The sequence below is a fragment of the Pieris napi genome, chromosome 11, assembly GCF_905475465.1.
Source record: "Pieris napi chromosome 11, ilPieNapi1.2, whole genome shotgun sequence".
In the NCBI taxonomy this organism is placed as follows: Eukaryota; Metazoa; Arthropoda; class Insecta; order Lepidoptera; family Pieridae; genus Pieris; species Pieris napi.
The window spans coordinates 8,667,258-8,682,231 of NC_062244.1; the positions used below are offsets into that span (position 1 = coordinate 8,667,258).

General features: G+C 34.4%; 1 protein-coding gene across 4 annotated transcripts in view; it reads right to left on the bottom strand.

Annotated features, from left to right (window-relative positions):
• LOC125053773 (regulator of G-protein signaling loco) overlaps positions 1–14,974 on the bottom strand; it is a 55,219-nt gene that overhangs the window by 13,526 nt on the left and 26,719 nt on the right. Inside the window, exon 1 of one of the 4 annotated variants that reach the window (XM_047655322.1) lies at positions 13,865–14,076. The exons of 2 other annotated variants lie outside the window; for them this stretch is intronic. In XM_047655322.1, the coding sequence (XP_047511278.1) occupies positions 13,865–13,951 (87 nt within the window). In that variant the 5' untranslated portion in view covers positions 13,952–14,076. Of the gene's footprint in view, positions 1–82; positions 405–13,864; positions 14,077–14,974 lie in introns of those variants that run through there. One more of the 4 variants, XM_047655325.1, reaches the window with a different exon arrangement.

Genomic DNA, 14,974 nt, shown 5'->3' on the forward strand with positions numbered 1-14,974 from the left:
ATTTTAACTTATTCTAGAGAACGGCCTTACACCCAATGGGTCAAGGATATTAAATACATATGTATGCATTACATGTACTTACAAACCACGAGAGCCTCGCAAGAAACTTTTCAGTGAGAAGCGTCGGCATATTCTGTGCAATTTTCACTTAATACAACAATGTTATTTTGATAACAGCGAACTTTAAAACACCTATAAATTAACACACACACTTTATTTCGGAGTAAGTACTGGCATAAAAAGTTAATTAGTGTTCTTTTTTCAAAAATCCTTGAATCTAATTGTACTCTTTGACGTTCACACTTTTTCTATTCTAAATTCAAAACACCATTACGCTAGCAAAAAATCGATAATACTGGCAATTTTTTCACGAGGAAGGGATATTGCTGCGCGTCTACCGTGGTAATGTATCAACGACTGACGCTCTCAGCTACCTGTTGTCTTGTTATAAGCTCTTATCAGTGATAATACAGGCCGTTCACGCGTGATACGCCCACGAAGTAATTCGGTGAAAACTTACTTTTATTAAATAAGTAATTGCATATCGGCCTTGAACGGTCAATAGCTTTTGGCTAGTGTTGTAATATTTTGTGTTATGGATGACAAAATAGAAATTATTGAATTAAAATTACTGTTTGTTGGATAGATGACATGATCTTTAGTATAAGGTAAATCTTATTTTTTAGAGGATCTGAGATGTCGTTTAGTTTTTGTATTCATTTATTTCCTAATGGTTTTGAGCCCTAGTTGTGAACTAATTTACTTTTCTTAGTAACCACTGGCTAACAAACTAATTACTAAGTATAAAAGAAAAATATGAGGAAATCGGCATGTTTTGAACATCACACAGTGATGCCTACACATATAGACAAATAACAAAGTAATAGAAATTTGAGCTGTATGTTGCGTCAGTAAATAATAAATTTGAAATTTCTAAACCTTGATAATCTTATGGTTTCTATGTTCACTCTTTCTCACAGAAGATAAGGGTTAATTAATTTTGGATCAAGACTAAGACAAGACATTCTTGAAGTTGGACAGTATTAGCCCAAAGTCATTGGGAAGCATTTTAATCCAACTAATCGCAATCTTAGGCTTACGATAAGGACTATACGGCTTATAGTAAGGTAACAATACACGAGGAAAATATTGCCTTGTACAATAAACCAATGGCGCATTAACGTCTCCGTCTCATATTTCTCTATCTGTAGCGTGATTTTTTTTTCTTAATAGACCAGTAAGTGATCCGCCTTTCGAGTGACGTGGCTTTTTTATTGTATAAGACATGGAACAGCCTTCCGTGTGACGTGGATTGTATAAGACATGCAATGCCGGCTTCCTTACGATGTTGAATTGTGTACATATAAAGAAAAGTCAGTGCAGAGCCTTGATTTGAAGGCACGATAAAGATTGAGAGCCGGCCGCTCGAGCCACTAGGCTAACATTGATCTTAATTCCAATAAATGAGATAATAGAATAAATAGAAGAATAGATTAAGTATTAGTTCTATTTATACCGACCTAACAATTGTATTTAAGTATTTTCACGTAATTTTAAAAAGAAAACCATACAATAGCTTTGTTTTTATAAAGCATCCTGAATTTTTTTTTTGCTTGTCGCTTTCATTATAGGCAAAAAGAAAAAAAAAGTTATATAACAACACACAGATAATAAAATAACAGGTAAAAATAAAAGATAAAGCAAAAGAGAACAATAGGTCATAGATACAATGCAAATAGATGTACAGAAATAAATCTGTAGAAATATAGTGATAACAGGTATCTTGCGTTGGAAAAACACAACATACCACATATTAATAGATAAACACACATAGGTAGGCAACACAGGATTGCGTTATAGTGATTACGTGGTTCCTTTGCTTTGAGGAGGAAAAGAGCAAGATAAAACCGTTAATTTTTGCACATATAAGAGAGATCATGTCTAACCTTTACATACGAAAGACATAGGTGGTTTTATTTCTATGCTGGAACGTATCGTAAAATGTATGAAATTATCATGAATAACTAAACGATTTCTTGGCTTAAAACATTTCGACTCCTCACAATGTGGTTAATTACGAGAGTACTAACTGTCTAGAAAAATCAAACTTCCCTCTACCCACTGCTTAATGTTCGAAGGCGCGTTCACAGAGTTGCACGCTTAAAAATTTGCCTTACACCTCTATAATAATCTATGATTAATTTACACATATGGAATATTGAACAATGTCAATAATAAATACGTGTGTGTCGTCACAAGCTTTATAACTTCTGTTTCGTAGCTACCCGCAAATACTCAGTGCTACAGAAGAAGCATAATAAACGCCATTAACCCATATGTAAAACGTCATAAAATTATTGTAAATAATTTTCTAATAACAAGTGACATACTCTATATGATTCCTCGAAGTTTCCAATATCATAGTAAATCAACTATTCGCAATACATGTAATTATTACAACACATCACAACTATTTAATCATTTCGTATTAGTATACGTAAAATGTTTGAACAGCATTCTATATTGTTCTATGTTTTATATATATACGTGGTATATACTATGAAGTATAATGTATCAATTTAGAGGAATACCTGGTTAAATATAAAACCGACTTCATTTATATGGGTACAATACGAAAGCTCATGAAAATAGTGTTAGTAGTATTATAATCTCCTAGTACTTTCTCTGGTATCCTCTCTGTATACAGAATCTCGGGCGCCATGTTTTTTTTATTTTTTTGAACCTCATTTTATTTTAAGAATGCGTTTAGACGATTTTTTCGGTTAGAGAATTGTAAATATTTCGGGAAGGTCTGTGTATTTGCAAATAAAACTTTACGAGGAAATAAAACTTAGCGATTCGGTTGATTGAAATTACACATGAAACAATTGATTTCAAATTCAATATCTGCTTACGAAAGATTTTTTCTCTACGTAAAAGCCATTTCATAATAAATTGTCTAAAGTTTTTTTAGTTTCTGGAAACTCAAGCGAGCTACAGTGTCTGCCATAAGCGGTTAAAAATTACCATTAAAGAACTGTTACCGCAATTTCTTACGTCTTCCGGATCAAATCGATTGATTCGAGCTACGATTTCTTATATTGTACAAAAATATTTATTCATACTTGCGACTATACCACGATTTTTATCAAATTCGATTGTCAAAGTAACTTCATCGAGGGCTAAAATATAAAATTTAAGTATTTGGTAAAATCTATTCTTGTTTAATTTGATTAGCATAATAATAATAATGAATCTTCATTCAGAATTACAGATATTGTATCAATACATTCCTGCAAAATATGATCAATACCTCATGTATTTACCTCGGTAAATTCTGTGTATATAAAATTTTACTTTTCTTTAATATTTTTTGTTCTTTTAATTATAAATTCGATTACTTTTGCTTACGCTGTACCTTGTCTGGTTGCGAAATACTTTTCTTCAATATTATACGCCCCACTATGGCGACGTGTCACATGTGTGAGTTGACAATGTTTAAGCATAGGACTGCTATAAATATTCACGTACACTATCTGTGATGAGGTTTACTATAAATATTCTATGGAAACATAAACCACTTTCACTTCACGTTATGCGTATGCGATGTAAGCAACAGGAAGGCACATGTCACAACGCCAAACTGATAATAAATATTTAAGAGCCGGTTTCTATTAGATTTAAGAAAGCGGTATTTAGTCACATCAGTTAATAAAACTATTCCTTAGGATAACAGACGTAAAAGTTTAATTATGATTAAACTAAAATAATCCTGCGTTCGTAACGCGTTTATTTTTACAATAAAACAATTACGATGAAATTACTCTTTTTTTCTGTCGTTTTTGAAGGGAATATGCTTACATGAATTAGATTAAAATTATACAAATGCAAAACAAACTTGAAATTCCATATTTAATCTATACCTTAAAACGTTCTAAGATTCGAAATGTATAAATATCTTGAACACCTAACCGAATCTAAAATTATACAAACGTCTAGACATTAAACACTATAAAAACTGGAGTACCACAGTAACATCGATTACATGCTATTGGCAATCTATAATCTATCACTAAAATTTATAACTTTCTATCAATATCCTACCACAGACTATGTAGGATATAGTAGGCTATGACGTTAATTTCTTTTTAACGTTGAGAATAAACATGGGTAACCTTACGGTATACTCTATGGGTACCACCGTCATGAAAGAGCGTTACTATTATGAATGCGGACATTATAATAAATATATGCTTAAAAAAAATTATAATGATATAATCTTATTTATCTAAGTTGTATTAATTCAATATACGATTAAAGTGTTAGTCTTTATCTCTAAGGAGACATAATTAATATCTGCTTTTAGATAAATGATTATTATTAATTATTTATTTGGTTTATTGTACAAAGTACCTTGTAAACGACAATATGAATTAAGTATTAAAATAAATACATACCCAAATATTTTCTATCCGTTCCACGGGCAATCACTGACCCAAGACAAAAGACAATAGAAATATAATAAAATCGATCTCTATTGCACTAAGGATCACGCTGTAATTGTCACTCTACGGTAATGTTATTTTAAAGAGAACACAGCACCTAAGGTAGCAATGGGCGACTGAACATGGTGAGATGGAGCTTCCCACGGCAACAATGGCCAACCAATTACGGTATCTGACCGCTGCACGCCATCTTTCAGTTTTATAACATAGTAATTTTATGCCTTTTGAATTTTATCAGATTGAATTCGGGTTCAAGAGTTCAAAACGTATCTGATTCTTATGTGAGGCTATTATTGCCAGTTCTTCTCTTCCGTTCTACGCCCTTGATTTGAGAACTGGCAGTAAATGTAAAATTACAAGCATTTAATGTATATTTCTTTTTTGACGTTCATAAGTATAAATTGTGTTACTTATATGAATAAATGATTTTTGTGTTTGACTTTTATATACAGCTATTTTTTCTTGATAAAATGTCTGCACAAAGTCAAATTAACATTTATTACGATTTAGCCTAACTTAAGACTAATAATTAATTTAAATGTAACCTAATTTACTAAAACTTATATTTAACATAATAAAGTGTCCACTAATCACCACACTAAACAGTCACTGTTTTTGTGTACTATTTTAAAGCTATTTATTGAACGGAAATTAAAAAATACCTTAATTTATAAAGTACTTGTAACATCGTATCTAATTTCAGATAGGATACTGAAATATATCGTTTAACTGGCAGACATCCGTTGCTATGTGGAAGCATTAAAAATATACGTTAAACATAACTCGTGGCATGTGCCAAATAAACACTTGAGCAAGCAGAATATTATTTATATTAAATGCTATTTATTGACGTTAGTATATAAAACATTTGTGCAAATATTTGGCGACATTTTGGTTAAACGTTAAAGGATATCAGTAAAATGTTTCGCAGCCAGACATGCCACAACGTAAGCAAAAGTAATCAAGAAGTTATGTATGGGAATTTGTTTAAAAAGAACAAAAAAAGCAAAATGTTATATAAAGAGACTGTTTTTTTTGAGTTTTTGCAGGATTTTATTAAAAAAATCTCTTTAATATATATAACGTTTTTAATAACAAAAAATCCCTGTTATTCCATACAAAATAACATTATCTATAATTCCAATCTCACGTTCGGAAGACCATTGTACTATGCGCTACATTTTAATTAACTAAAGAATTAACATTTCGTGAGGCTTTACGAATACAATGGATCATAAACTATGCCGCATTGGACAAAAACTGTTAGAGTACTTGTTTTTAATATACCTAGTACGTACTTTGTACCAACATAACGCTAAATAGTTTTGTAATAATAACCATATCAGATGATTTATGATATAATAAATGTATTTACCCAGCAATATTTGTATATTAAAATTGGCTCACCTCATGTTTACAAAATTATCTTTAGCTCAGAAATCTCTTAGGGATTACCTACCTTAAAATGACTTGAAATTAATTGCGTTCAACACAAACGTATGAAAAAAAATCAACAAAAGCTTGTGACATGTTGCACTCCTCGTAACTATTAGTAAACAGTACAGCCATAATAAACCTTACTAGAGCGGAGACTCAACTTCCCATGACTGTCAAGACTATAAGGGTAAGATTGAGAATCGAGACTTACCGCTAAGTCTGACTACCGTATTACAAAAGCTTTAAATTTGTCATACGGGAGTGATAACTTTCATTTCTGAATATCACGCTTTTTCCCTCTCGAAACAACACTAGCCCAAACAACCTGGGCGTGTAGATACGTCATAATCGATTGGTCCGATACAAATGGGCGACGCATTTCTTTCCAGGTGAAAACCTATTTTCTATTTCCGCCAAGTTTTGCTTCAAAATTTCCTCAGCATTACTACTATAATCTTTCCCAAAGGATTTTTAAACTTCCGTTAGCCCTTCAGTATCACCTTTTGAATATCACTCTATGAGTAAGATTCAGAGTCGAAATCTTCATTACCCTATTAGTTAAGCACTTGCAAAGTTTATCACTTACTACTCCATGACATTGGTGTCAACGTCAACGTTCACGGTACACGAATTGGTTTAACTTTATCTATCCATTGATCTATTGACGTGTGACGTCAGCGTTTTACGTATATAGACGATTAGCATTAATTACATACGTCAGCCCGTAGATAATATTTGTCGTTAGGATTAAGTTTATATACTGTAGTAATAGATTTGATAGTGCTTTGACAAATTATTTTTAAAAATAAAAGGCAAATTGTATTTGCAGTGCCAATGCGACAAAATAAATAATGATAGTAGCCTGTTACGGCATAAAAATCTCATTACGTCAACGCGATATCGGAAGAGATTACATCGACTATTCAAATCTCTTCTATTTTTACTTAGCTCGTATGGATACACCGAATAAACAGAGGTCAATATGCAATCCATGTATGAATACTAAATATACGAGATTTTTCTTTTATCAGGTTATCTGAAAAGCGATTCCACTTGAGAACTAGAACGCTCTTTCCAAACTACTTCTTCCCTCTCTTAGCTTTAAGCTCCCGTAAACATTATACAACGTGCACTATTTTAAGGATTATTCCAAGTAGAATAAAACCTTCTTGTGGTCATGGTATTTACGGCATAGACAACATTCTACTTTGTATAGAGTAAGCTAATCTGTAAGCCCTTTTCGTTTCATGGAAAAGCTAATTAGGGACACGCTAAGCAATAAATCGCCCACACGCATTGCCTTATCACGACACTCTTGTGTGCTTGGTAAACACTTAGAGCTTTCTATTTGATTGTATTTAGTGCGATGCGGATTTAACCGCTTAATTCTAACCAATGTTTATTGTATGGTGCCAACTATTGTATATGTAACTTAGGTTATCGATAATGAATGTCAGGGTATAATAATATATATATTCTCTTTTTATCTTTTCGGCCAAATGTTACTGAAGAAGACATAATGGGCCATAACAAGAAACAAAGAAAATTCAATACATTTTTTTTTTAAATTTAATTTTAAATATTTATAAGATATCAACAATTTTCGCCAGTGATTTATCGCTAGGCGATAATTTCCTGCGTCTGTTTACACATCGACATTTTAGTAAGATAGTCTAGTCGACAAGTTGAAAATGGAACAAAATAGAGATACTACTCTTAAAATTATGTGCGATAGCTCATTGGATCAGCTCAGTGTATTAGCACATAAAAAATTGCAAAAGTTATAGACCATTAAAGATGAAAAAATAATGGCATTTAGTTTTTTGCCAATATTTAATAAACTATTAATATTTAAGAAATTTCAAATAAAGATTCTGAAAGAGGAGGAAATTTCTAATAAAAAACTCCTGACTCCCAGAACTCTATCTCCATTATTTATAATGTTAATTTAACGCTGAAAATAGGTCTGCGGTTGACATTTTTAGGATTCGCGCGTGGCGTCAAAAGCGACTACGGCACATTAATTAATTTATTTAAGGTATTGAATATTTTTTTTTAAATTTGAAAAAATTATGGTGTGTTCTGAACACTATAATTAATTTATTCCCGTTGAAAATTTTACTTAAAGTTAATTTTTCAACAAGTTAAATAATTGTTAACTAACGAAATTTTCTCGAACGACCGTCTTAATTGTAAGTGAAAAAAAATGTTTAAATAATGGTCGTAAAAATATTTCGCTTCGTAGAGCCTTTCTTACATACATACTTAACAAGATCGTGCCATAAAAGTTAAAAAAATATTTATACTTTGTTTATAAAAATTTTTTTACTTAAACAAAAACTTAAAAATCCATGTAATGATGTTAAAAAAAATTTTTTTTTTTTCTAAATCATCATATAATCGTTTTTTTATTAATACAAGATATTTATTGATTTGCAAAAAAAAAAATTCCCGCCATTTGTTGATAAATTTTTTTTAAACAAATTGATTAAATCAATATTTAAAAAAAAAAATTTAACACAACTTTATTACATTAAAAATTTTATGATTTAAAAAAAAAATTTTTTTCCTTAATAACAATTTTTAATTGTTTATAATCGTTTTTTTTTTAATTTTCTATTGTTTAAATAATTAGTTAAGAAATTTTTTTTTCCTAAAAATCATAATTGACAGTCTTCTATAAAGTAACAGAAAAAAAATTTTTTTAATCAACAATTCTATTGTTTATTAACTTACCAATTTGTTATAAACAAATATTCAACTTTTGTTTATTTTTTTTCTAAAACTTCTAAAATTAACAAAAACAACCATATATAACAAAGTATAGGTTTATGTCGATCTGTTTTATAACGAATGACAAAATCGAAATGATATCTAAGTTCATTGAACTTCAGGTCCTGAAAATAAAATAAAGAATTTGATGATGGTCTATAATCAGCAGTTGTTACATTATTATTTTTTTAAATTATTATTTTTGCACCGACTATTAACAGTAACATATTTTCACCATAATTCTGCAGGTACCAAGGTTAACCACTGTAGTGTTTTTTTGGTGATTCTGTTCCCTTAGTGTTATAATGTTTTAGCAATAATAGTAACAAAATACATAAAAGCCGATTTTTACCATCCTCAATATATAAATTTTTGTGTACATAACTGATTATTTATACTCACTAGCCTAAGCCAATAAGCTTTACTCCTAATTAATTAAGACAAATGTATGCTAAAACTAATGGGGGGTAATGGGGGAGAACGGATTTAACATCTTTCCGGCCCCAACTGTCAACCTCACCTGCACGCGCGGACAACACATCATCCGCGGCGGTATTCCTATACCGTGGTCCCCCTGCTAGATAACAGACGAGGCAATGGCGACCGAGCAGTGGCGGTATAACCACATACCTGACCAGAGGTCAGAAGAGGCTACAGCGGCCTTGGGGTTCAAATAACCCCTAAAAGAACTGGTGCAGAAGGCAACGGGAAACCACTGCAGCTAATCTCCCGAGAAAATCGTTATGGAAGTGGACACAAAAGAATCACGACTGCCATGCGAACCGCCTAGCCAGCGGCGCCGCGCCGCGTCCGGGGCGAGCGGTGGGAAGTGGACTACCGGCCATGTTGGAGTAAGAGACCAGGCTCCACGTGGAAATAATGCTACTGGAAACTCCGTCAAGTTACGAAAAATCCAGAAGATAGGCACGTGGAATGTTCGCGGGTTGCTAAAGCCCGGTAAACTTAATATCGTGGAGAGGGAAGTCACCAGATGTGGTTTATCCATTTGCGGTCTAACAGAAACGCACTGGAGAAGCAACGGGCACTTCTTTACCGACGCCCATGCTGTTTACTTTTCCAGTAGCGATGACAGTAGCCAAAACGGAGTAGCGATTCTAATTCCTAAGCATCAGAATAACAGTGTGATAGGGTATGAGGCAGTTAGCGACCGCATTATGTCTATGAAGCTCAAAGCGTCACCTGTAAACTTGAACCTAATACAGGCATATGCCCCCACTAGTGAAGCTCTACCCCTCGTACTGGAGAGTTTTTACCAAGATTTACAAGCAACAATTGCCAAAATCCCTAATAGAGAGTTACTTATAATAATGGGTGATTTCAACGCAAAAATTGGCGCAAACTCTGCCCAGTACAGCAAATCAGTGGGAAACTTCGGACTTGGGGTACGTAACGAAAGAGGTGAAAGACTCATGCAGTTTGCAGACGAGAACAACATGGTAGTGGTGAACAGTCTATTCCAACACCATCCCCGTAGACTGTTCACCTGGACGTCACCTGGAGGTAGAACCAAAAATCAGATCGACTACATACTGATAAGATCACGTTGGCGCACCTCTATTCTTAATGCCCACACGCTTCCTGGGGCTGATTGTGGTTCCGATCACGAAGTCGTTATCGCAAAGATGAGGTTGAAGCTCAAAGCCGCTCGATCCTCCAAGAAGACAAGACGGATTGAAGTAGCAGATAACGAGAAATTCACCACAGCCATTGAGCGGAGTTGGACAGATTGGACAGTTGTAAACCACACCGAAGCTACACCAGACACGCTATGGAATAAGGCTAAAGAACTCATCCAAAATGCAGTCACGGAGTCTAGTCCGGGATCAGAAACGCGCAAACGTCAACACTGGATGACGGACAGTACCCTTGCCCTTATAGAAGAGAGGCGCTTTAAGAAAGCCGCAGGAGCAGACATAAGAGAACTGAATCGGCTGTCTGCTAACATCCAAGCCTGCTGCAGGCGAGACCATAATTCCCACCTTCATAGCATTTGTGACGAACTTGAAAAACATGCTATGAAGCACGAGTCTAGAGACCTTTACCACAAAATTCGTCTAATTACTAAATCTCTACCTGCTAAAACCTGGGCTATCGAGAACGACAAAAATGAAGTGGTAACAGAACTCGAACAGATCTCTGAAACGTGGAGGAGCTATTGCCAGTCATTGTTCCTGGATCCGCAGTCGCGACTGTCTATAAGCACAGAACCAGAGCCAGAGAATTTGGAACCAGACATCCTTTTGTCCGAAGTAAGAACTGCCATAAAACACCTGAAAAGCAAAAAAGCAACTGGCAGAGATGCAATTCCTATAGAGACAATTAAAGCCTTAGGAGAACGTGGCGACCAGATGTTTCATCTCATCTGCAATAAGGTGTGGCAGACAGGAGTTTGGCCTTCAGAATGGACACACACTATATTCACACCCCTGCATAAGAAGGGCTCAACGAAGAAATGTAACAATTACCGCCTCATTGCTCTGATACCACACGCTAGCAAAATATTGTTACATATTCTCAACGAGCGCCTGAAAGCCTACCTCTCTAAGGAGATCGCTCCGGAACAGGCCGGTTTTGTCAAGGGGAAAGGCACTCGGGAACAAATTCTTATTTTACGCCAGATCATAGAGAAGTCAAGAGAATTTAATAAGCCCGTGTTCATTTGCTTTGTTGATTTCTCAAAAGCATTCGACTCTGTGAGATGGCCGGTGCTGTGGAAGACTCTGCTAGACATGGGTACACCAAAACATCTTGTGCACCTTTTGAGACGGCTTTATGAAGAAGGCACAGCTTCAGTACGCACAGATGATGTCCTATCAGGTGATTTCCATCCTAGTGCTGGAGTACGCCAGGGTTGCATAATATCACCGCTCTTATTCAACGTGTACACGGAGCTAATAATGCGCATCACTTTGGAAGACTGGACAGACGGTGTAACAATTGGTGGATACAGAATTGCGAACCTGCGTTACGCGGATGATACCACTTTGCTTGCATCCAGTTCGCAACACTTGGAAGAGCTTCTGTCAAGGATGGAACGAGTGAGCCATGAGTTTGGACTAAAGATAAATCGCAGCAAAACCAAGGTGATGATTGTTGACCGTGCCAGAAATAATTCGCCTCAAGTTACTCAAATCGCGAAATGCAACGTGGTCCAATCTTATGTTTATCTTGGGGCTCAGATTTCAAGCCATGGCGGATGCATCGATGAGGTCAAACGACGTATGGGCATCACAAGAACGGCGATGGACAAGATGAAAAAAATATGGAGAAACAGGAATATAACAAAAGCCACGAAGACCAGGCTCGTGAAGACACTTATATTCCCCATATTTCTGTACGCAGCTGAAACGTGGACCTTGCGAGATGTGGAAAAGCAGAAAATAGACGCTCTGGAAATGTGGTGCTGGAGGAGAATGCTTGGGGTTTCGTGGACCGAGTTTCGTACAAACGTCTCGATACTTCAAGAACTCGGTATTAAGCAGCGTCTGTTTTCAACAGTACAATCTCGCATCCTTACATTCTTCGGTCACGTATCTCGGCGTGGTGATCAGTCCATTGAACGCCTTGTCGTCCAGGGGAAGGTGGAAGGCACTAGACCGCGCGGAAGGTCACCTACGCGTTGGACTGACCAAATTAAGTCGGCCGTAGGAGACTCTGTCAATCAATGCAACAGGATGACCACTGATAGGCGACGATGGCAAAATGTCGTAAAACGCATCACATCTGCCCCTACTACTACAACTACTTCCTAGCGATCACGACCGCTCTGTCAAGAGTGCACCGAATAGGAAGAAGAAGAAGAATGCTAAAACTACGCGAAATTACGGGCACAGTCCAACATAAACCCAATTCTATAAAAAAATAAAGGACGAATTATCACGATAAATATAAATAGAGGTAATAAATCTTTTAACTCCAAATATCAAAAACATTCGATAAATACATGATTCCATGCACTGATCTTTTTATTACGGAATTTAAAAATAAATTGCCAAAATTTCATTGAATCTAATCTCTATGGAAATAAAACCGCAATCCAATGTACGCGGTACTTAATTCCTTTGAAAATTCTTAAAGATAAACAATTTATGAATAAATTTTATATTTTAAATTAGCAGGCGTCTTAAAGAAAATCTTACTGCATGCACATCGTCCAAAAATGTTAATTACTATCGAAAAATTATTTAATAGAAGTATTGATTTAATGCAAGAATTTCGGTCTTATTTATTAATTCCTATACTACATGAACCTTAAATAGGTGTGTTATGTCTATCACTAATAATACAGACCACGAGCTTACCTCGCAAAAAACAAGAAATACCAATTACAATATTGGATTAAAGGATTGAATGTTAGTTACGTGACTATAAAACCACAACTATAGTTCCTTAAATAGTAATAAATCAAAATATCAGTACACAGTAAATTTCAAGCGTATCAGAGTAATAATGACAATGCTATCAAAGAGCTTAAATTGCCAAAAAGGAATTCTTCAAAGAACTTTAGCTCAGTTCCAAACAAATATAAAATGTTTTGCTTAAAGGGTTATATTGAAGCAATTCTTTAGTTAGTTGCAGTTGCTCCAATTTACGGATATAATAATTAAAGGGTCCTAGTACTAGTAGAATAATCATATCCAAGTTCATTTAATATGAAAATATTTTACATTTCCGTTCTTAAATCCCCTTGATTTATATAATACTAGATAATAGCGGGCTAAGAACAAGTAAGAAACTCTCCCCGCCACTCTTTCATCTCGTAAAATAACAAATCACACTATTACCAAATTAGTCTCCTTAAAAAAAGTTTAAAATAAAATCTATTCAGTTAAAATAAAAGAAAGACTGTACAAGCCGATAAGTAATGATTCGGAAACAATAACGTCAAATACGACCGGAATTATTATATGGCGACCATAACTTTTATCGCACGATAAAACATTATTTCTTTTGCTTCTTTGTTTAAAAGTGTTTAAAAGCGGAGACTTGAGAAAGAACATTAAAATTATCAACATTATTATTTTTATTCAAGTTATTAAATAAAATATAAAAGACGCTGACACATTTTTTAAATGATAAATCTCCAACAAAGCTATTAATTAAAGTACACTTTAAAACCAATACCGCACCTGTTTTCCAAGCAGAAGAAACTTCTGAGGATTCAGCTCTTGAAGCCTCTGGCAGAGCTGAACGGCACTGGTAGCTAGACGAGCCATTGTATAAAATCCAAAACACACTTCACTCAAACTTCATTTACATCACGATAAAGTCGTTTATTAAATGTTATTCACGTTGTATTTAAAGATCATACGTGCACTACCTTCGCCGGTCAGCGACGGACTGAATCAAGCGAATTTAGTTTTCCACTTGCCGTTTCTCGTATCATCTTAACAAACATGTAGACGTGTGCTATCATAATTACATCGATATACTGTAACCACTTCCATTCCGAATGTTTAGATAATCAATATATCTTTAAATAACTAACACTTCGTGCTCTTGATATCAGTGAATGTTTAGCAATTTTATTGAAACTGCTATAAAAATTCCTTTGCAAAATTGTGAAGATTTGAACACGGATAAATATTGAAATATTTTTAAATTGTAAGATTTAAGAATCATGATGAAAATTATCAAAGGACCTGGACATTTCAAATAATAATAAAACTCCAAATGCCATTGGGAAACTTTCTAGACCGTATAATGGTGCCAATGCATTCAATGCAATCTAGGATAACCTTTTATGTTTGGTGACTGAATTGGTTCCAATATGGAGTACAATGGAACCGAATCTGTGACGCATTTTCGGATAATTCAAACCGATATCAATCTTATAGGTAGACAATGCAGATTACCATAATAGTAATTACAATCTGTTTGTAATAGGATTGATACATATACATTTCAATAGACATATAAAGTGTTACAGCGTTAAAATAATTTTAAAGTCAGTAACACGTTTTCCAATGTCTTAACTCTAACTAATCGTATATTATCATCATCATCATCAACGTTGCGAACCACATGGTTAACTGCTATCTAAATAAGAGAATATCTACAAGACTAGACTAGACAAGACTATAAATGTGTGGGATGAACAATTCTTTACTGCAATTTACCAAAAAAAAATTAAATTAAAAACGCCCATAAGCGACTCAAAGTTTAAAGGTACTGAACCTTTCCCCCCCACGGTACATATTCGGACAGGACATGGAGCTTTTGCCGACTATCTTTATCAT